The 22,626-nt window shown below is 42.2% G+C and overlaps 1 protein-coding gene across 1 annotated transcript in view; it reads right to left on the minus strand.

The window, feature by feature from the left end:
• LOC101468663 (heterogeneous nuclear ribonucleoprotein L-like) overlaps window positions 1-22,626 on the minus strand; it is a 68,867-nt gene that overhangs the window by 12,360 nt on the left and 33,881 nt on the right. The window contains exons 3-8 of the mRNA XM_004572025.3: window positions 21,282-21,391; window positions 21,068-21,195; window positions 19,383-19,468; window positions 15,328-15,424; window positions 14,769-14,841; window positions 5,843-5,914 (exon numbers count right to left, since the gene is read on the minus strand). Of these exons, the coding sequence (XP_004572082.1) occupies window positions 5,843-5,914; window positions 14,769-14,841; window positions 15,328-15,424; window positions 19,383-19,468; window positions 21,068-21,195; window positions 21,282-21,391 (566 nt within the window). The remainder of the gene's footprint in view (window positions 1-5,842; window positions 5,915-14,768; window positions 14,842-15,327; window positions 15,425-19,382; window positions 19,469-21,067; window positions 21,196-21,281; window positions 21,392-22,626) is intronic.

Below are 22,626 nucleotides of genomic sequence, written 5' to 3' on the forward strand. Positions count from 1 at the left end.
TTGGAGCTCAGTTTACTTAGAAAACAAGAGTAATTGTGCTGGACCTGGCTTCAAACCAATCACTGTTCTTAGAGGTCTTCGTCCCAAAGGTAGCAAAGGCTATTCTGTTTTCTGAGTTGTGCTGTTGGGCTACAGACAGAGCTTTTGTAAGTTTGGGGGGATCTTGGCAAATTCATCTACTACTACTGCATCTGGGAATCGATGCAACCTCAACTTGCAACACACTGGTAAGTGGTCAGTGGCCAGCTATGTTCTTTGTCCTTGAAAGTACAGTGGGGCAAAAAAGTATTTAGTCAGCCACCGATTGTGCAAGTTCCCCCACTTAAAATGATGACAGAGGTCAGTAATTTGCACCAGAGGTACACTTCAACTGTGAGAGACAGAATGTGAAAAAAAATCCATGAATCCACATGGTAGGATTTGTAAAGAATTTATTCGTAAAGGAGGAGTTGGCCGTCCGACTGCGGTCTGGAGTGTGGAGCCTTCCTGCTGCTGCGGAGTCGGGGCGGTCTGCCTCCCCCCACCGCAGGGAAAAGGGAAACACCACCTGGGTCTGGGTGCAGTTCCCCCCTCCAGGGGCGGGGGCACCTAGACCCGGTTTGTAGAGTACGCTTGGGGAGTGTGATCGTGTGTACAGCGTCTCTTTATGTCTGTCTCCACGTTGGTTGAGTGTGGAGTAAGTGCATATGAGAGCATGAGGGTGGGAATGGATGTTTGTGTCTGTGTGTGCCTGTATGTCTGTGTCTATATGTCAGGTTGGGTGTCAGGCGCCACCTCTCTGGGGACATCTCAGGCCCTCCAAGGTTTGGAGGCCTATCTCCCCCTACCACCACTTCCCCTGCCAGTGGCGGACCCCCTCAGACATCGGTGCGTTGGTGGTTCTTTGTGTCCGGGGATGGGCGTCCAGGTACACACTGGCTCACTCCTTGGCGGCCGCTTATCGGGGCCTGGAGCCTGGGGCTCGCTCGGGCCACTTCGGAGGTGGGGTGCCCCCGGCCTCTCGGCCTGGGGCTCGGTCACTCAGGCGCAGCTGGCTGCCGGCGGAGCTCACGGGCGCGTCACTGCAACCCCCCCTGGCTTCTGCTCCGCGGCTACTGAGTGAGCCCTCATCTGGGACTCTCCTCAGCTCTTTCCGGGACAGTGGCGCAGCTGCCCCTCTGTTGGTCTTCCTTGGTCTCTTGTGTTCTGGGGGCCTCTGGATGTCTGGAGTTTTGATCTCCACCACACCTGCTTCACGCCCTGGAGGACGGGGCTGTGGCCCCCCCACACCCTCTAGCAGATTATTACATGAAGGAACCTTTTAAAAAAACAAAAAACAAGCGCGTCCATGCTCACAGGTGTACACACGGGTGATCACACCCACAAACTGCACCCTTTTTGGCTCCTACCTCAAAGCACACTGTGTTCTGTTGATCTTATGTGCTGCACAATAATGTTTAACATTTAGTATTTACTGTCATATTCCCATATATCATTGTCATGTTGTTTATTCTATTACTCTTGTTCTCTTCTGCTTGCTTTCTTTTTTCTTTCTCAGCAGGTGATCCAGGTGATTGATATATGCATTTTTTTTCTGCACATTCTGTTGGTTTTTGTCTTTTGCCCTTCTCCCCCGTCCCTCTTCTCAGCTGTTTCTCTTTCCCTCTTTCTTTCTCCCCTTCTTTCCCCCAGTCAAGTCTGTCCCGTATTCAGTAAGTGAAAATAAAATAAACAATAAAAGGTGAATCAAATGGACCATTACGGCAAGGCTGGGATGGTCAGTTTGGTAAAGTAAATCCGTTGGGCATCTTTCTTTGCCTTTAGACAACAATTCTGATGGCAAAAGAGCCAAACGGGACAGGCTAAAAAAAAAAAAAAAAAAATAATAATAATAATAATAATAATAATGTTGGTGGCGTCAGTTACACAATGGACCCAGAGCCAGCGCAACGTGCCAGCAGTGCACAGGCAGGAATGCATTTCTAACTTGGAAATTCCAACACCACTTCACATTTAAAGAAGAAAGGGATGAAGGGCGAAATCTGACCGTGCGAACTCTCTTTGCCAGCAACCAAGCTGCTCTCAGCGTCAAAAGACTCCAACCTAAAGAAACATCTGGAAACTTGTTTTAGTTGTGATAGCTGCCTGGGTTATGTACCACTTAAGTATCTTTGATGTACTATTGCTGTGTGATTTATTACTATTACTGAAGGCTACTCACCACTGAGCTAACATTGTTAGCTGCCGTTAGCTTAGGTCTACCTAGAAAAGAGCTGAGGAGAGCCATGGATGGGCGTCACCTAGCAGCCACTGTGCAGAAGCCACAGAGGGCTGTAGCGACGAGCCTGCAGGCTCCACCGAGTCTCGGGCCCAGAAACCCAAAGGCCATCCACACCCCAGACGGGGCCCGACAGACCATGGAGTCTGGGAGTGAGCCACTACATACCTCAGCACCCAGCCCTGGACACCAAGAACCAGCCACCAGCGGGTGGGGGCACCAGCCACTGAAAGGGAGTGTGGTGAGGGGAAATATGTTCTGAGAGAGGTGGAGTCTAAGACCCAACCTGACATATAGACACAAACATGCATTCCCACCCTCATCCAACATAGAGACACACAGAACTGTATGTAGTACACATGCTCACACTCCTCATACAAACACTATACTCCCGGGTCCAGGCACCAGCATCCCCGGAGTGGCAATCCACCCCCAGACCCAGAAGATGGTGAAGAAAACTGAAGGCTCTGCTTCCATTCTACAGGGTGAGCCATTTATATGGATACATCGTAATAACATAGGAATGGTTGGTGATATTAAAGTCCTGTTTGTGGCACATTAGTATACGTGAGGGGGCAAACTCCTCAAGATGGGTGGTGACCATGGTGGCCATTTAGAAGTCGGCCATCTTGGATACAACTTTTGTTTTTTCAATAGGAAGAGGACCATGTGACACATCACACTTGTTGGTAATGTCACAAGAACAACAATGGTGTGCTTGGCTTCAACGTAACTTTATTCTTTCATGAGTTATTTACAAGTTTCTCTTTGTTCACAGCCATTGACATGTCGAAGAGGTTAACACGTGAGGAGTGAAATCATGTTGATATCTGGTGAACGCAGTAACCGGGTCATTGCAGCAGATTTCAATGCAAGACACCCTACGAGACCACCCATCTCCCATGCTACAGTTAGCAAACTGCTTGCTAAGTTTCGTGAAACTGGTTCAGTGTTGGATTTGCCAAAATGTGGACGTAAGAAAACTGTCACTAATGAAGAAACATCAGTGGCTATCCTCGCTTCATTCAGCAAGAGCCCACAGCGTAGCACTCGCCGCATGTCACTGGAGAGCGGCATTAGTCGAACATCCCTTCGGCGGATATTAGCTACTCACAAATGGCACCCTTACAAACTCCAGCTACTGCAGCATCTCAGCGAGGATGACCCAGATCGGTGCACAGAATTTGCAGAATGGGCAAAACAAAAATTGGAGCAGGACCCTCAGTTCAGGCAGAAGATTTTGTTCAGTGATGAGGCAAACTTTTATGTGAATGGTGAAGTTAACAAACAAAACCACCGCTATTGGTCTGACACTGACCCACATTGGATGGATCCCTCCAAGACTGTTGGAACAACAAAAGTGATGGTTTGGTGTGGTATATGGGGCACAACGATAGTGGGTCCATTCTTCATCAATGGAAACCCTCAAGGCCACTGGATGTTTGAAATTGCTACATGATGATGTGTTTCCCTCTTTATGCACTGAAGCTGGCACGTTCCCTGAGTTTTTCCAGCAAGATGGTGCACCACCACATTATGGGTGCAGGTCCGAGCATTCCTAGATGAACAGTTTCCTGGAAAGTGGATTGGTCGTCATGGGCCAGTTGAATGGCCCCCAAGGTCTCCCGATCTGACCCCCTTAGACTTTTATCTTTGGGGTCATCTGAAGGCAATTGTCTATGGTGTGAAGATACGAGATGTGCAGCACCTGAAACTACGGATACTGGATGCCTGTGCTGGCATTTCTCCCGCGGTGTTGCTATCAGTGTGTAAAGAGTGGGAGAAGAGGGTCGCATTGACAATCCAACACAATGGGCAGCACATTGAACACATTTTATAAGTGGTCAGAAACTTGTAAATAACTCGTGAAAGAATAAAGTTACGTTGAAACCAAGCCCACCATTGTTTTTCTTGTGACATTACCAATAAGTTTGATATGTCACATGGCCCTCTTCCTATTGAAAAAACAAAAGTTGTATCCAAGATGGCCGACTTCTGAATGGCCACCATGGTCACCGCCCATCTTGAGGAGTTTGCCCCCTCACATATACTAATGTGCCACAAACAGGACTTTAGTATCACCAACCATTCCCATTTTATTACGGTGTATCCATATAAATGGACCACCCTGTACTTTTACACAGTGTTGGGCGAGTTACCTTGAAAAAGTAATTAATTATAGTTACTAGTTACTTCTCCACAAAAGTAACTAAGTTAGAAACTGAGTTACAAGATTCTAAAAGTAATTAATTACTTGAAAAGTAACTATTGCGTTACTTTAAAAAAATGTTTAACCCTCTGGGGTTGTTTTTGCTCATAAGCAGAGTGTTGCTGCGCTGTCCTTAGACCGTAAACAATATTTTTATATATTTTATTTATTGTTTACTCTATTTAATTTGTAAAATATGTGTACACAAACACACACACACGTAGAAAAATATTTAGTATACACATCCAGAAATGCATATACTATTATATATTGTACATATATTTATTAGTTTCAGATGTAGCCATTCTTGTATTTTGCTTGTTTACATTATTGTATTTTGCACAACTCTGTTGCTTGTGAAGCTCGCACACAAGAATTTCACTCACATGTGCTGTACCAATGTACCTGCACATGTGATGTGACAATAAAAGTGATTTGATTTGATTTGATAAACGTGACGAAACTATTGAGGAACAAACACGCGTATATATTGTTTATCATGACTCTGGTTTTACGAGGCCTATCAACACAATTTATAAACTGGTATATGTCACCTTGTTGCTTTGTCTTTAAGTGGTCATGTTATTGGCTTACCACCACTACTTTATTCTTCCTCAGTCAAACAGCAGCACTCATGCGATCGTTTTGCCCCCTTAGCTCCAGGTTTTGTGCCTGATTATTTAAGACCTTGTATGTGAGGAGCAGGATTTTGAATTCTGGATTTAACAGGAAGCCAAAACAGGAGAAATCTGCTCTCTCTTTCTAGTCCCTGTCAGGACTCTTGCTGCAGCATTTTGGATCAGCTGAAGGCTTTTCAGGGAGTTTTTAGGACTTCCTGATAATAATGAATTACAGTCGTCCAGCCTGGAAGTAATAAATGCATGAACAAGTTTTTCAGCGTCACTCTGAGACAGGATATTTCTAACTTTATATATGTATATAAGAATATATTATGGCTTTACGGGATTTGTAAATCATCACATTCTGGGGTTTCTTTTGGGGTTTTTTTTTACATTTTACTCAGTGTTCCAACTTTTTTAGCCCCGTGGATGTATCGACATAGTGGGAGTTCAAAACAGGTAGATTTCGAAGCATCAAAGAGAGAAACCAGGTCACTGTTGCCATGTGCTTTGCCTTCACAACAGTCGAAAGGAAGAAGTCATTGTAAACACAAAAAGCTGTCTTCAGCAGAACCAGGTCAGACACCTGGCAGATGACGGAAAGACAAAACATCAACTACGAGAGAAAGAAGGCAAAGAGTTAACCGAGTGTCTTTTTTTGCCATCAAATGAGTTTTTATTTTCTATTTAATTGTGATTATTCCTGTCTTTGTACTGTGCATTGTGTCTTCATGCTTGTGAAAAATCCTTACTTACCATAACCATTATCACTGTAGGAAGATGGGTGTTCGCCTAAAATGGCCTGTCTCTGTCTTCCCTTTCCACGGTCTGAAATACATACAAATACAGATAACACAAACCAATTATGTGAATGCGAGAAGATTTCACATATACTGATTTAAATGACATTAAAGAACACTTGGAAAGTGTTTCATTCATTCACTGCCTCGTTAGAGATCTGTTAGTACCAATCAAATGGTCCATTAAGGCCGAATGCTTGAACGGGCTGGGTCTGACTGTCTGACTGAGCCTATGTTTGGCAGTGCTTATGTGCTCCCAGATCTCAGCGATTAACTTGATGATTAAGTCTTAATGTGTGACAAATAAATAATACTCTACTTCATTATACTGTTTGACAGACAGTCACAAAGTAAAAAAACACAACCAGAAGACAAGAGAAAGTGTCCTCCACTAATCAGAAGGCTGACAGTTCAGTTCCCAGCTCCAAACAAGCAAGTTAATCCTAAAAACGGAAATACAGGAGGTTAACAACAAGGTGGAAACCATCTAAAAGAGTTTCAGCTGAAACCCAAATAAATGCACCAGAATGATGAAAATAGTAAAGAATTCAAAAGAAATGGAAAGTGTACCACAACATCTATCAGACATGGTGGAAGGCAGCAATGAATGACTGCCCGTGGAACAGGGTCGCCGGCGTTTATTGATGATGTCTCTGCTGGTAAAAGTCTGAATTGTATGGTGCTAGATTCTCTGCTCAGGTTCAGTCAAATGGATCTACACAGCGCTTCACAGTACAAATGGATCCTGCCAAAGAAACCCAAGAGTGTCTCAAAGCAAAGAGGTGGGAAACCTTTCAGTGGTCAAGACCTGATCTCCACCCGACAGAGCATGCTTTTCAGTTACTGAAGGAAAAGAGACCAACAAAGAAGAAGCAGCTGAAGTTGGCTGCTTCAAAGGCCTCGCGGAGCGTCTACAGGGAGGAGACAGTGTTTTGGATTCTTGACTATATCTTTAAAAATCAGAGCCAGTTATTAACAGTGCTACATTTAAAATGATGCAATGTTGCAATTTTGAGTTTGATCAATCACGACTCACATCTGGAGCATTCATGAAACAGTTCAGCTGAACGCTCTTTTAAAGCAGGATTTACAGTTTGACAAAAAGGCCTCCGTTTCTTCCAGTGTTCATATTCCTGCAGAAACATCACAGAGGAAATCTGTTTCCTCCATCTATGTTTATTGTGGGATTCATTTGGAACTGAGGGGTAGCTTCTATCTGATACTGTGCCCATGAAAGAGAACGACACAGTCCTGCAGAGCCATGGCAGATGCTGCTAATAGCTGAGATCTGAGACACTAACATGCCACTTCTTTGGTACAAATCTCTGCCACACAGATTCACTGAAATATTGCCCTGGCTTTCCTAAATATTACATTATATTACAGTATTATAATAAATATCATTGTGACATTTTCTTGGACTGGGAATAACACAGACAACTAAGAATGCTGCTGCTTAACATGGTCAGTTTTTAATACATCAGATAAACTCTCAGTTTTAACAGCTGTAAATCCACACGAGCACAACAAGCATGCTCAGCGGCAGACTACATGTGAAGGTTATTAATGTCCTTTATATGCCTTCATTGTGTTTCCGGTTGAGTTGAGTTGGCCAAATTAAAACGGTCATGCTATGCACATGACAACTCAAGAAAAAGAAGATTTTATCGATGCCATCTGCCATGCAGAGATCAGAATTTCAAATGAAAAAGATCAGAAATGTGAGGTTTCAAAGTGAAATGAAGAGCAGCTGCTGATTTTCTACAGTAGTTTTTTGTGTGTGTTTGTACACATTTATTTCTATTTATTTAATCCCAGCTGCTCCCAAAAAATAACAACAAAACTACTTATGGTGGTAATGGAGGTGAAAAAATAAGAAAAACAGTTTTGTGGTGGTTTTATTCAGAGAAGAGCAGGAAAAACAATACAAACACATGTGAACAGAGATAAGAAAGAGACAGTACCTGTGAGGCATCAAGCTTTCTCTTTTTTCTCCCTCAGCACAAAAGAACATCAACCTGCATTACATTATCATCACAATGATAAAAACATGACCATTATCAAAACTCTCATCCATCAAAGCATTACATACTGTATATGCTACACACATGTTGGAGGCACACTGACATGACACAGACTTTCTGACGATCGGTCCCATACGTACTGCCAGGATAGCGTCTTATCCACAACACGTCTGTCTGCAGTGCTGTGGATCAATCACTGTGTCACATGGCTGAAATATGCACCCACTCAGGATCAGTGTTGGTCAAGTTACTCGAAAAAAGTAATCAGTAACTAATTACTAATTACTTCCCCAAAAAAGTAATCCAGTTACTTTACTGATTACTTATTTTCAAAAGTAATTAATTACTTAGTTACTTAGTTACTTTTTAAAAACACGATTTACAACCTGAAGAGGTGATAAAGTGATAGCTCTTTCAGCCCAATTCTACTTTTTCTGCATAATCCATCATACAAAATGTAATCAAATGGAAAAGTCTCTTTTTTAAAACTTGTTTTATTAGTTTTAATCTTTTAACTTTATGCATCAAGCAAACATTTAATTATCTGCAACATTCTCTGACTGGAAGAAATTTGTTTAACATTTAAACCTATTTTCTGCACATTCCAGCACATAAAATAAAATATATTTTTGTGTTTACACTCAGTCTTTCAAATAGATGCAAGTAAAACACAGCAGAAAATAAATAAAGTCAAAGACTCAGCGGTCCTGTTGCTCTATTTTCACCTGTAAAGCAGGAGTGGGGTAGGCGGAGGGTTACCCTGGTGCAGGTGTGCCGCGGTCAGTGGAAGAATCCGCGAGTTTCTCTGTGAATTTCCCATTACGTCGTAGCTACTCGGTGCTTGCTCTGAAGTTTAGGGGTTTTTTCGCTGTAAAAAGAAGTTTTCTTCCCACGCACAGCGGACACAAATGTTTTTGTCACTTTTTATGGAATCAAACTCAAAGTAAGGTCAGTACTTCCACGCTTTAAAGCTGTTGTCACCAACGTCGCACTCGCTTACGTCACTGTCATGAGACATTCTCGCAAAATAAATCATGGTTTTAGTAACGCAGTAACGCAGCGTTCCTACGGGAAAGTAACGGTAATCTAATTACCGTTTTTGCAGTAATCCCTTACTTTACTCGTTACTTGAAAAAGTAATCGGATTACAGTAACGCGTAACCCATCTCTGCTCAGGATAGTGGAGACAAACTGGACTCCATTTCAGTGAATCAAACTGGGATGACACAACCAGTTTTACGTTTACTTTCCACATGAGGTTGGATTTGTGTATTTATGTGTTTGTCTGTTTTCCATGAATAAATGAAATCATCGTTTTATATCTACTGTGTTTTTGTCAACGGCTAAAATTTGCTTGACAATCTGAAACATTTCAGTGAAGTCAAGTAGGTGACAAACAGTTTTTCATTACACTGTAGAAATATGCACTGCAGTGAAATCAAAGGGTTCACAGTACTGTGTGACCTATCAGGTCATTAAAGTAACATACAACACGCTTCAATGCAACTTTCCTTTGATTTAAAGAATAAATTCTCAGCTCCCAGGTGGTGTTAAATTTATCATATAAATAATTCACTAACTATTTTTGTATTCTGGCAAGAATTTAACAGTAAAATACTCTTTTTGCTTTCCCCTGCTAAGCTTAGCAGATTTAGATCATTTTGTTTTGCACTCTGAGCCTGCTTGTGTATTAAAGTATCTGCTATGATGATAATGATAAGCTCAGTGTGCGTCTTTGCTGAGGGTGACCCTGACTGCATGATTTTGGGTTGTCTGACAACAGGCTAAGATGTTGTGAGAGGATCTGTAGTTGACGAGCCAAAACAAACCAGTACATCTGACTGTATTGATTGCAGCTTATGTATGTTTAAATATCCGTCACCTACACCTGCTGATGTTTTGGTCTCTGTTTGCGTTTGTTAAATGTTCAGCTTACATTATATGCACATCACCCATATGTAACATAAGATTCACCCAAATTTCTGTCTGTGATTGAATTGTGATGCAGCTCTCCAACGGAGTTGCACCTCCTCCCAAGATAGAGGATCCACTGGATGCTAATCACTGTGCTATGATCCAATTTCTTTCATGGACAGTATATTTTTACAATCGTGTGATCTCACAAAAGCGAATCAAAGCAAACCCCTTTGACATCATGTCCTCTTTATGATAGATTAATAGTAGCAGCAGTTATTGGATGAACGGACTTCAGAACCCACAGAAGGGGATTCTCAACATGCATCAGATACCATCTACATGGGAGTGAAGCTGTTAATAATTGTATCATGCACTCCCAGATTTGGTCTGAATACAAAACGAAGAACGTCAAGAGACGTTTTCACCTGTGGTCCCAGGTGAGCCAAGAATGGTCTCTCCAGCGCATTAATTACACAGGATGTGAGGACAAGTGGTCAACAGTCATTAAGCTTAGGTGTGTGGTTCATTAAGTGCAGTTTGCAGACACAAATCAAACATGCAAAGTGTACATAGCCGCATTTGCCTACCTTTGCAACAACTGTGGTTGCTACAGGTTGTTGTTTAACGAGAGGACTACACTATGGTCAGACCTTCCAGTGCAGGGCATAGAGCAGCTCTAGCACCCCATCTTCTCAAGTGGGACAACGGACATACTATTGATGCAGTCTGTATTCCAACAGCTATCAATACCCAACCCACAGAAGCGTGCTTTCACAGGAACACGTCGGGGACTGACATTTCTATTCACCCAAAAACTCTGCAGGAACAAAATGATGAACGTGCAAAACATGGAGGAGTGAAAGCAGCAGAGTATGACAGGGTAGAAGAAAAGGGGCAGGTTGATGGAAATGCACATTGGCACAGAGAAGCAGAGAAAGTCAGAGACGAATGGCGTTCGAAGATGCACTCAGCTGTCTGTGGATGAAAGTAGATAGAGCTCACTGTATGAATGTATGGTTAAACGTGACTTGCTGTCTAAAGTGATGATCATTTTATCTCACTATTATTGTCATTATTATTTTATATTATTGTTCTGTTTATTTTTATCCTTCTGCCAAACTAATTTCCCCTTGTGGGACAATAAAGAAATTGAACTGAACTGAACTGAATTTAAAGTAGAAAAGTATCACGTCAGTATCAGTCTGCTTCCATTTCCATAAGGTTAATAACCTCATGCTAAACGCAGCTACTACAGTAAAAGGTACAAGTAATATGTAGGTCAGTCTATGAGCCCATAGCTATATGCTCTCCTCTGGTAACGTACCCTTTGACAACATCAACCACTTCCCCCTATGCAGCCAGGGCGACCTTGTTTGGGTAGTTTAACCATATCCATGAATGGCTCTGTTAGTCAAAAGCAACAGAACCTGTGGCTGATGAGCATGTTTATTTTATCAGCAGTACAGGGAAAAAGAACTCTGTGCTACTTCCAGCTGCTCCCTTATCACAGAGGGCAACTTTGCATGTTTGATTTGAGTTTTCAGTGGCTGCTCTTCCTGACGTAACCTCTCCTTCTCGAACCAAACAGGGGATCTTTTACTTGAACAGAGTTTCAGACAACCGATATTCTGGGTTCCTTGATGTGCTGCTGGTGCTCCTCAGAACACTGTAGCTTGAAACACTGCTGCATTTTTTTCACTAGCACAAGGAACTAACAAAGGGGTGCACAGTCACTGTGATAGCGTGACTGGTCTTCTTCTGTGGTGTGGGAGGGACCCAAACGGCTCTGTGGCTTTACCCAGTTTTAGAGGCCGTTCACACCACCTGGCTGCTGCCAGTAATGTGCAGAACTGCATCAGTCTTCTGGTATTCTAACCTGTTTTAGCTGACACAACATATTACAGCCAAAAACAAATCTAGGTTTGGGCCCAGGGCTGGACATTCTGGTAAAAGCTGTAAGGCTATAAAGATAAAAATAAGAGATAAAACATTTTAAAATATGATTTGTTTGATCATCTAAAAATGTATTTCATGCCAAGATAATACTTCATATTTATGTGAATCTTCCCCAAAGTGCCTCATTTAGAGAAGGTCCAAAGCAGTCTCCCCAGTGATGGTTTACTGTAGCAGCCATGTTTAAATACAGTCCCCCTCAAACACACGTGCACAAGTGTATGTATAAAAATACAGTTCACTAGCTGGGCCCACGTCCTCATTTGAGGTTTGACAGCGTTTTAGTAGATAATGGTGAATGGTTGGCCATGTATTGAGCTGTGGTTTGGGGAAGGCCTCAGAGGAGACTGGCGGCTCATCATGTACTAAATAGAAGTTAAGAAGTTAAAGAATTGAAAAGGGGAGGGAGGGGCATGTAAACGAGAACGAACAGCTTGTAGAACTGGGGGAACACATATAGATGAGAACCAGAAGGAGCGTGTTTGGAGGCGTGGTCCCTGAAGTTCAGATACTTTATCTCCAAATATATAACTTCTATCAAAGGAACACAAATTCATTCATGTAGGTGCTGGATGGTGGAAATGATTAAAGCAGCACAAGAAAAGAGCAGCTAGTACAGAGGGAATATAAAGCAAACTAAAACTGAGCAGTAAAGGTACCAGCAACCACTATTGTGGAAGCTAAATACATAAAGAAATACATTTTCATACTCCACCAGAGACCCCAACACACCCCAGCCTCACTGGTGACTTGCCCCAGTCTGTGTCAATGCAGTGCACCCCCATGAAATCATATAACACAGCAGATAAAATGTATTTAGTGACTATTTCAACTAAACAGAGTTGGGACCAGTTCATCACAAAAACAATCGTTTAATGAATCATTTTAAAACAAGGCTGTTTAAGGTTATATTAGGCAGCCAAAACTAAAATATTTAGTGGTCGTTAATGGCACTTCGGGGAATGTCAGAGTCTCACAGAGACTGTAACAAATAATAAATAATGCTCTGTGGATATCAAAAGAACATTTCACGGTGAAGCTGATACTCTGGGCAGCAGCTGTTAATGTTGCCATAGACTGAAGCCAGGGGCTGTGAGCTTACCGCTTTCAGATGTCGGGCAATTTTTAATCAGTGCTGTCTGAAAAAAAAACAACAGTTTTTTTTGAATTGAGTGAATTCAGGATGAACTGACTCCAACATCAGTCTCATCACACAGTTTCAGATAATGGACCACACAGGACTGCGATCACACAACACACTCATGCAGTAATACAACGTAACAACTTTTGGCTTTAAACAAGTCACTGATACATAGTAATGAATCTTTCTATCAAAATATACAAATCAAGGAGATTTAGATGGCTAAATGTAGAGCTCCTGATTAAGGCTGTCACAATATACTGGCTTTCACAGTTAGTATTTCTTAGAGTTTGCAGATTCGTGTACCTTTGCTGGTTGGCTGATAGCAGAACCAGGCCGTGTGGTTGACGGTGAGTCAGCACTTTTTCACCTGTTTGATTCTTTCCACCAAGAATTCAAAGGCTTGGCGGTCAACAGCTAACTCTGTCTCAGACACACTAGAGGCTGTCTTTGGTAAGAGCATGTTCATGCTAACTAACCTAAATCCTTTGGTAGTTCTCGAGTTACATAACTTGCTGTTCACATTAATACTGATTTAGAGTCTTTCAGTCTCATTTGAGATTTGCTATTTAACGTTTCATATTTGAGGATCTGCAATAACACCAACACTGCTTTTTTAACTACATGGCAAATTTAGACACTTGAACCCAGATACACATGTGAAGGAAGCTGACACGCCTACTCACAGTCTTTATTTATTCACATGCCTATCTACCAGAATATTTAGCTGTCATCTGAATAGCTACTGTATCTGCTTCTCTCCGTTTTTCAGACCTGTAACAGCCAATGAAATTCTCAATTTAGTGTTCTATCTTAATTATAAGCAACATTGTAAAGATAGTTCTTAGTTTATCGTTTTTGGATACCATTTTTGCAGTAAGGTGTCATTAAAAATCTGATATTGTGACAGCTCCAATTCAGACAAAATAAAGCAACAGAGAGCAGAGTTTTGATACTCATAATGTAGAATCACATAGCCAGAAACTCAACTTATTACCCAATAAGGTGTTTTCATCAGATTTTGAAGAGGAAACAAGGATTTGATTTCACTTGTTATGTTGATGTTTGGTAAAAAACATGCAAGATTGCTATAAAAAAGCAACACTGAAAGTTAAATCTAACATGTCGAGGCTCTGGAGAACAAAAGACGTTGTGCAGACCAGGTGTCAGGCTATGTGAGACTACTTCTGCAGACAAAAGGAGATTAAGAACACAGGGTAAAATAGGTGGAAAGGAGGCAGTGCTATCCTGCAGCGAGTGGCAGGGAAGGTGGCTCCTGGGCATGTTGAAGCAGCAGCTGCATGGTGGTCAGCAGGAGTGAGATCCATCTCTTTTTCTCCCTCTCTTTCTCTCTTTGCTGGGTTGCAAAGGTGTAGATGGAAGAAAGTTGCTGTGCATGGCCAGCCTGACGTTCTCTGCTCTCTCACTGTCCCTCAATGTGTCTCTCTCTCTTTCCCCACAGTAGGCAGAGGTGCAAGATTGTCAGAGGTCGGAAATTGGCTGATATGAGAGTGTTTTGATTGGAGATGTAGAGGCAGGAGGCGTAGGAGTCTCGGTGTGATGGAGAACTATGTTCCGGGACAATTTTCAGGACTACACTGAATCCACAGTCAGAAACAGGCAAATAACAACTGAAGATTTGGCCACGGATTCACAAATCACTAAAAGGTTTCCTAAAAGAGCTGTAGTGAAGGTGAATATGTCCCCACAGAGAATTCATGCTGAAAACAGTCCTACCTTCAACATTACAGCAGCTCAAGTATTGCAAAAAGACAGGAGCACCTCAAACAGTCAACCTGTCTGAGTCTGACCGTACGGCTGAAGTTAAAAGGGAGACTTTGACCTACCTCGTCTGACCAGGTATGGTTTTGTGTAGTCCCAGCTCTCGTTGTCATTCTTAATAACATTCAGACGTGTTGGCTGTTGAAAAGAAAGATGAAAAAAGATTCACGATCTAGCTGGATGGATCTGTGATACCATGGAGAGTCTCAGAAGCCACTGAAGAAAACTCCAAACACTGCAGTGCATCAACAGTTTATGAGTTTGTCACACATTTGTATACCTGTACAGTCATTTCATGACACAAAGCATAAAGTGCACAAAAAGAAATTAACCAATTTAATTTATTCATTTAAATTCTAAAATGTATTTTGAAATGTGCAAAATTTAAGAGTAACATTTGAGATTTAGTTCTGGTGTGGGTAAGGATCTATTACTGGTTATACTGAGAACCCAAACAGGTTCAGTACACTTGATTTATTTGTATATAAAACTAACTCAGGTTGGTAGAAAGTAGATTTAACACATTCTGAGTATCGTTTGCCGCAGGAAACCTTGCAGTCAGGGTAAATCAGTGCTGTCTACATAGCACAAAAACACTGTGGATGCTGCTGATGTTTCTCTTACCCTTGCATATTCAATCTTTAGTGTACAGCAACCTGCATAGATGTCAGCTCCATTCAGAGCTGCTTTCGCCTTCTGAGCACACTGAACTGACTCAAATCTGCAGAAGCTTGGTTAAGGAGAGGACGTTCAAACACAGAGATATATAAATGACATACATTTGCAGATACTTATCCATAGCTACATTCAATAATGGCAATGAAACCACATAGAAGCATGGGTAAAATACATACATTATTCCTTGCTCTGCATCTTCCTCACTCTTGTTGGGACTGTGGTTAATCCTGCACTTCTCCATGGCTGGTGCTAGCAACAGCAGCCTTTTGTGAATGTGAGGGCTTGTTACTAGTTGCTGGTTTGACTGTTGACCATGCAGCACCAGCAGACCAGACAGCTAACCTGCCGGTTAATTAGACACATTTTGCTGCATTTATTTGTTGTTTCTTTCTCTTTTTCTGGCTTTTCAGCTCCACCTTTTTCAAAATACACTCCGTTCTACAAGTTGTGTGAGTGCACAGCAAAGGTAGGTACTGTTAAGAGATTTGAGTGGGAAACACAGTGCCAGTAATGGAAATGAAAGAATGGGCTGCTGTAGCATGTAGGGCCGGTGTGCACCATCCCTTTAATTTACACATCTGACCAAAAGTGTGTCACCCCACTGGTCCAATGTCCAGTATGCCAGATTACCGTCCAGCCCAGCCTGGTATACTTAAGGACTCTGAGCACGCCTGCTCTCGTCTGATCTGGGAAGCTAAGCAGGGTTGGGGCTGGTTATTACTTGGATGGGAGACCACCTGGGAATAACAGGTGCTGTAAGCTTGGGTGGGGGTGGAGCAGGTCATCTACTGATTGGAAGGTTGGTGGTTCGCTCCCTGGTTCACCCTAGTCTGCATGCCAGATACCATTAGCCAACCCTAAGTTGCTCTCTGATGCATCCATCTGTGTGTGTGAATGTTAGTTAGTGAGCACTTAAAATCACAGCAGAAAGTGCTTGTGAATGTGGCACGCTGTATTAAGTTCTTTGAGGACTCTGAGTAGAAAAGAATCAGACCAGTTACTGTAGGACAAAAGGCAGGATACAAACTTGACTGGTCCCAGTCTGTTACAGTGCAAATAGAAAGAGACAGACACTTGTATGGGCGATTAAGAACCACCCACTAACCTACCCCTACTGTGACATAAGACACAATCCAATTTACATTTAGTGGCCAACAGAATATGAACATGGGTTTCTGTGTCGTGTCTAAGAGTCTTGTCTTCTGCCACTGCAGGCTGACACGCACTCCCACAGCCGTTAACATAAACCCCCCTCAGCAGTGTTTCCAAAACTCTCTGTTTTAGGATCCTTAAGCATGAGGGTTATGAATGACAAGAAAGAATGTAGCCCTGCATCAGACTGGCGACCTGTGCAGGTGTACCCTGCCTCTTGCCCTGTGGTAGCTGGGATAGGCTCCAGCCCCCCCACCGACCCTGATAAGGAAGAGTGGAAAAGAAAGGATGGATGATGGAAGAAAAGCACTAAATGATTCATGTCAAATAATGCATGAAAACATATCTCTCTGGATGAGTGTCAAGGATACAGTCAACCCTTGAAATTCACGAGAGTTATGTTCAAAGAGGACCCACAGATTGTGAAAAACTGCAGATTTTGGATGTGGTCAGAAATGCCTATTTTTATAGTTTAAACACCAAACGTGAATTTGGGCAGGATCTTAGGGCTTTCACAAAAAACATTGCCGTGTCCAAATTCATAGGCTGCATCCTCCTGAGGACATGGCCTTCGCGGTCTAGGTGCGCCAGGTCCTCCGAAGGCCGGGTAGGCCGGAAGCGAGCAGCTGTGAAATTGGACGGTGAAGCCTTCAGATCTGCGTCACCGCTGTCTCAGGGGCGTTTAATGAACTCGGCCGTCTGCTCCTTGCTGTCTAAAATATAACAGGACACTGGAGTAAACTCTCGACCGTCTCACACTACTGTTTAATTAGTTTTCTGTTTGACGTTTATTCAGCTGTGTAAAAACTAGAACTTTAATCTCAGCCAAACCGATTTACTCAGGAACAAATAAAAGACTGAAAAAAGCCAAACAATAACATTTTGAAATTATCTAAGTGACTCATATGTCATGTTTAACCTGAGTAGTGAAAGACGGCGGGTGTTTTGAAAACGATGTGCTGGGAGTCCGCTGTTCTCGCCGGCTCTAGTGAGGCTTGAACCCCGGGCTAGCTATCGAGCTGGTGGGTAACAGACGTCTCGGAAAACGTCGGAACGCTTTTACAAATATGTGATGTCTTGATAAACCGAGCAGATATTTGAAGTTTACGCAGCTACATTCTGAAAATATCTTAAAAGTTTGTTTTGTGTCCCAGAAACAGTAATAAGAGTAATATTAAAACTAACAGGGCTCTAGACTAACTTTTTGTCATGGGCGTACCGGTACGCCTAACTTTAAAAAGTTAGGCGTACCACCACAAAAGTTAGGCGCACACAGATTTTATAATAATTAATATAATGTGTTTTTCTGGATACACTGTGCTTTCTCAGCATTCAAAGATTGATGACACCGTGTCAGAGCACTGGCTATTAATTTCAGAAGCATCAGGCCTTAACAGAAAAGTTAGCAATAGTTCTTTTCCTATTACAGCTACATCCACGTCTGTCGTGCCTAGGCTGCTCATAGGGCTGGGTATCATCACTGATTTCTACAATCCATTCGATTCCAGTTTTCAAAGTCCCGATTCGATTCAACTTAGCCTCAGACAGTCAGAAATATTATAATTCTGATCATTTATCAGTACTGACTTCATCAGAATTGTGAACATCACAGCAGATGCCTTTGTGTGAAAGTAACTGAGAATAAAACACAGAAAAACATGAAGGAGATTTTCCTGGTCTGGCTTTTTATAGCAGATAACCTTAAAAATATTCTACAATGTTCTGCATATAAAGTTTAAATTTCTTCAGTATTGAACAACAGAAAAAATAGGCTTTCTTGTCCGAGGTCATTTAAGTGAAAAAAAGAAAAGAAAAAGACAGCAGCCACAGCGCTGTGAACAACAGTAGACTGGTGGGTAATAAGCGAATGAATAATACAGAAAACAGAGATTGGAGACGGGAAACTGTTCTTGAAGTACAGAGAGAGAGAGAGAGAGCTAGCTGTGCATGGATGTGATTTTAATAGTCGTGGAAGCAAAACAGCAAAATTCAGCTCGGTGAATTTTGGTTGGAGAGACAAAACCTGCAGCTCAGAATCAGCGCAAAAGGACGTAAACACAGCGCGGACCGGACGCATCAGAACCGCTAAGCTCCGACAGCGTGTCCGTCTACGGGCCGTCGGGTGAGAAAGCCTAGAAAGACAAAGCTGATTCTGATGCGTCGGGTCTGTGTTTACGTCTTTGTGTGGAGTCCGTGTACCTGCTCTCATTTGCTGTTTGGTTGTTGTTGAAATGGTTTTGTGAGCTTTAATCTGAGAATCTGGCATTTCTGGCAAAAACACAGTTATATTTAAAAGTCAGGATTTAATGAATTGATATCGCTTTATTCAAGCTACTCACCTCCCACTTCCACCTGCACTTTCAACTGGACCACGGCCAATCAGAGAGGTCCCGCCCCTTACTATCTCTGATTGGTTTAGTCCACGATAGGGGCAAAATGTGTGTCTGTTGTTGACCACAGGGAAGGTTGCAGTTTTTTTTTTTTGCTACCCGAACATTTGGTCGCACAGGTGCAACCAAATATCTTTTTTTAGTCGCACCACTGAAAAATTTGGTCGCATTTGCGACCAAATTGGTCGCACTCTAGAGCCCTGACTAAGTAGCTGCCGCCATTGTTGTAAACCGAAATTGGCTTTGAATTCTGGGATAGGTTGGGCCACGAAGGATACACCTGTATCCCGTCACTGTGACGTAATCGGCCTACAAATGCGGCACCGGAAGGATGCAGCCCATGTATTTGGACACGCCCCATGAGAACACTCGGTGACACACTGAAGATAGCTACGTGTGGTAAACTGTTATGATGCAGAGTGTGAGGAACACACAGATTCACCCACTCAGTAAGGATACTCCACCATGGCTTGGATTCCATTTCGTTTAAAGATGACGATCCTCAGCACACTGCCAATGGGGTTACATACAGTGTACAGAACATCCTGCATCAATTTGGACACACACACACACAAAAAGACAAAATGCAGCATTAGCGTTAATCTATGAGTTTCTAATGGTGAGACCTTCATGTATGAAGGTTAAGACATGTAACTGGAACAGTGATGGTTTTGTATTTTTAACTCCATTCACTTTTATGTATATATTTCTTTATAGCCAAATCACAATGGCAATCATGACAAATATAACTGAGACACCTGATGTAGCAGAAATTTATGGAAGCCCGTTTCCGCCACAAAAAAAAAAAAAAGGATCCATAACTCAAAATTTCGAGTTATTTTCTCAAAATTTCGAGTTATTTTCTCAAAATTTCGACATATTAACTCGAAATTTCGATTTATTAACTCAAAATTTTGAGAAAAGCAACTCGAAATTTCAAGTTAGCGCTGCCAATCAGTAATCTACGTGAATGACGTCCTTTCCTCGTTACCCGGAAGCTGAAGCCCTCAGCTACAAATGCTACAGCTAAGCTACCGGTATTACATCCAGTCGTGAATGCACAGATTGCTGAGTGTTTTCAGCCTGGCTTCACAAATGATGAAATCCCCGTGTTATTAGCTGAATCACATGGTGTTACTATCAGCAAACGTACTCGCGAAAGAGAGCAAATTTGTTGGGATCTGCTTTTGAGTGCGCGTTCCTCTCAGAATCAGAATCAGAAAGGGTTTTATTGCCAAATGTTGAGCAGGTTTACAACATTAGGAAATTGCTGCGGTGCTTCAGTGCAAACATAGTGTCATAAATTACGCTTAAATAGACATGAAAATAAAAATAAGAATAAGAATTAAAAGTGCTACGTAGATAGATACAGTATATACATGAGTGCAGGTGGTGATCAGTGCCAAACATGGAATGATGCAGTGAACACAGCGTAGGGTCATGTGTTAGTGGTGGGAACAGTCATACGGTTATTGTTCATGTGTCCAACAGCAGAGGGGAAGAAACTGTTCTTATGGCGAGAGGTTCTGGTGCGAATGGGCCGGAGCCTCCTGCCCGAGGGGAGCATATGCTTCCGGGTAACAAGAAAGCGACCTCATTCACGTATATTTTTGATTGGTAGAGCTAACTTGAAATTTTGAGAAAAGTAAATTTTGAGTTATATTTCTCAAAATTTCGAGTTAATAAGTTGAAATTTCGAGAAAATAACTCGAAATTTCGAGTTATGGATACTAGCTTTTTTGTTTTTATTTAGTGGTGGAAACGGGCTTCCATAGGAATTACACAAACACATTCTGGTGTAAAGTTTTGGTGATGGTTAAGTTAGGCACAGGCGACATATGTTGAACATAAATTTAAAAAATATACCGGTATGCAAATGGAGATCGTAACACCACACTTGCAGGGATGATGAATACAAAAATCAAAAGAGTTGATGTTTGTGCAAAGTTCTGCTCAGATTGCCCCTCCATTTAAAGAAGACAGACGGTACGACTTAATTATGAGTTATAAATGATTAAAAAACACGCAAGATATAAACCACATCCATCAGCAGATCATAAAGACTATGAGTTATTGTTCGAAGAAGAAGGTACACTTAAGAAAAGAGAGCTGAGATGTCCCTCTGGATCTGTATGTGTGTTTACCGTTGTTATAGGGTAGAGTGGGTTCTGTATGGACAGCAGAAGCACTTTGTTCCCACTGTTGGGGTTGTCAGCATTTGTAGGCCTGGTGATTCTTTTGGATGTGGAATAATTAAAGTATGCTTGTTGACCTGATGACAAAATGAAAAATATAAACACAAACAGTATGCTACATTTGAGTATATGTTACCAAGTAAAAAGGAATGGAAGCAAAGACCTGCGATGTATACTGGCTCCTTGGCTCCACAGGACACACAGCGGTCTGCACTCTCCACTGCAGAGAATTCCACCAAGGCCTGACGCTTGAATGGCATCATCATCACATAACTGAAAACATACGCACAAACACCTGGATAAGACATGGACTGCTAAAAACTGTCTCCCCTTTATACAAGTTCCTTTGACGGGTCACTCTGGCAGCTATACTGCAGTTTTCTAATCTTATAAACAGCACATTTGTACAATGACTGAAACCAGCTTGTTGAATGAACAATGGGCTGTGAGGTGACTCATGACCATTGATTAATAATCATGAGTCCCATTCACAGAGAGTTGGGGAATGGCTGCAATCACAGCATTGTAAGATGGTGACAGATGTACCCTTAGGCCCCCCTCCGCGTTGCTTCCTGTCCAGGATGTTACATCCTCATCATTGAAAGAGTGTCCACTGGCCTGTAGTGTGAATAGACTGCAGAGTCCTGGCCTGACGAGGTGGCTCTTCTGTGTTCTGCCATCCTCTTCGCCAGAGGTTGTTTGGTTTCCCCGATGTATAAATCATTGTCCTGGCACTTAACAGCATGTTATGTTACTATGTTACTATGTTACTATGTTACTCTGTTTGTGTCGGGGGACCCGATTCTTGGGGTGGACCGGTTTTTGGTGCAGCGTGTTTTGGGGTTTAAAAGCCACAGGGACGAATTGAGGATCAAAGCCAGAAACTTTAAGATGTTATAGGTGACAGAGTTGATCATACAGACAGTCGGTCTTAAAGGTGCACCCTGTTTATGTATCTTCGGTAAACTGTACAGACTTAGTGTAGCTTCCCCTGGGTACAGCCTGCTGTATGAGGTCCGGTCAATAGCCTTGTCTTGTTCTAATTGCTTCAGACACCCTCTTCCTGTAACCACTTCCTAGGTCCCCCTTTAGGGGCTCATAAGTATTTTTGTCACTGAGCAAAGACAAAATTTTCTCAGGAACATTTTGTCACTTTGTCTGGTTTAGCAAAGGTTGGGGAAACCTGCAGTCAGCTGAGCCTGAAGAAGTCACTTAGATAAGTGACAAAATGTTTCTCCCACTGAAAACGTCCAGATGAACAGAATCAACCTTTTGAGACTTACTTACCTGGATGACTAAGCATGCACCAAGACACTGTAAGCTTCAAGTCTCCCCACAACAGTATCATTAGAAGGCATAGCATATATCTTCACTAGTATTAAGATGATACCTAGCTTTATCTATCCATTAGGCTAGATAATACACATCAGTTAAACTGAAGAATGGTCATAAAGACATGGGTGACCTCGAATTTCCTGCTTTTAAATCCAGATAACATGGACATTATT

This window comes from Maylandia zebra, linkage group LG13, assembly GCF_041146795.1.
Source record: "Maylandia zebra isolate NMK-2024a linkage group LG13, Mzebra_GT3a, whole genome shotgun sequence".
Taxonomy (NCBI): Eukaryota; Metazoa; Chordata; class Actinopteri; order Cichliformes; family Cichlidae; genus Maylandia; species Maylandia zebra.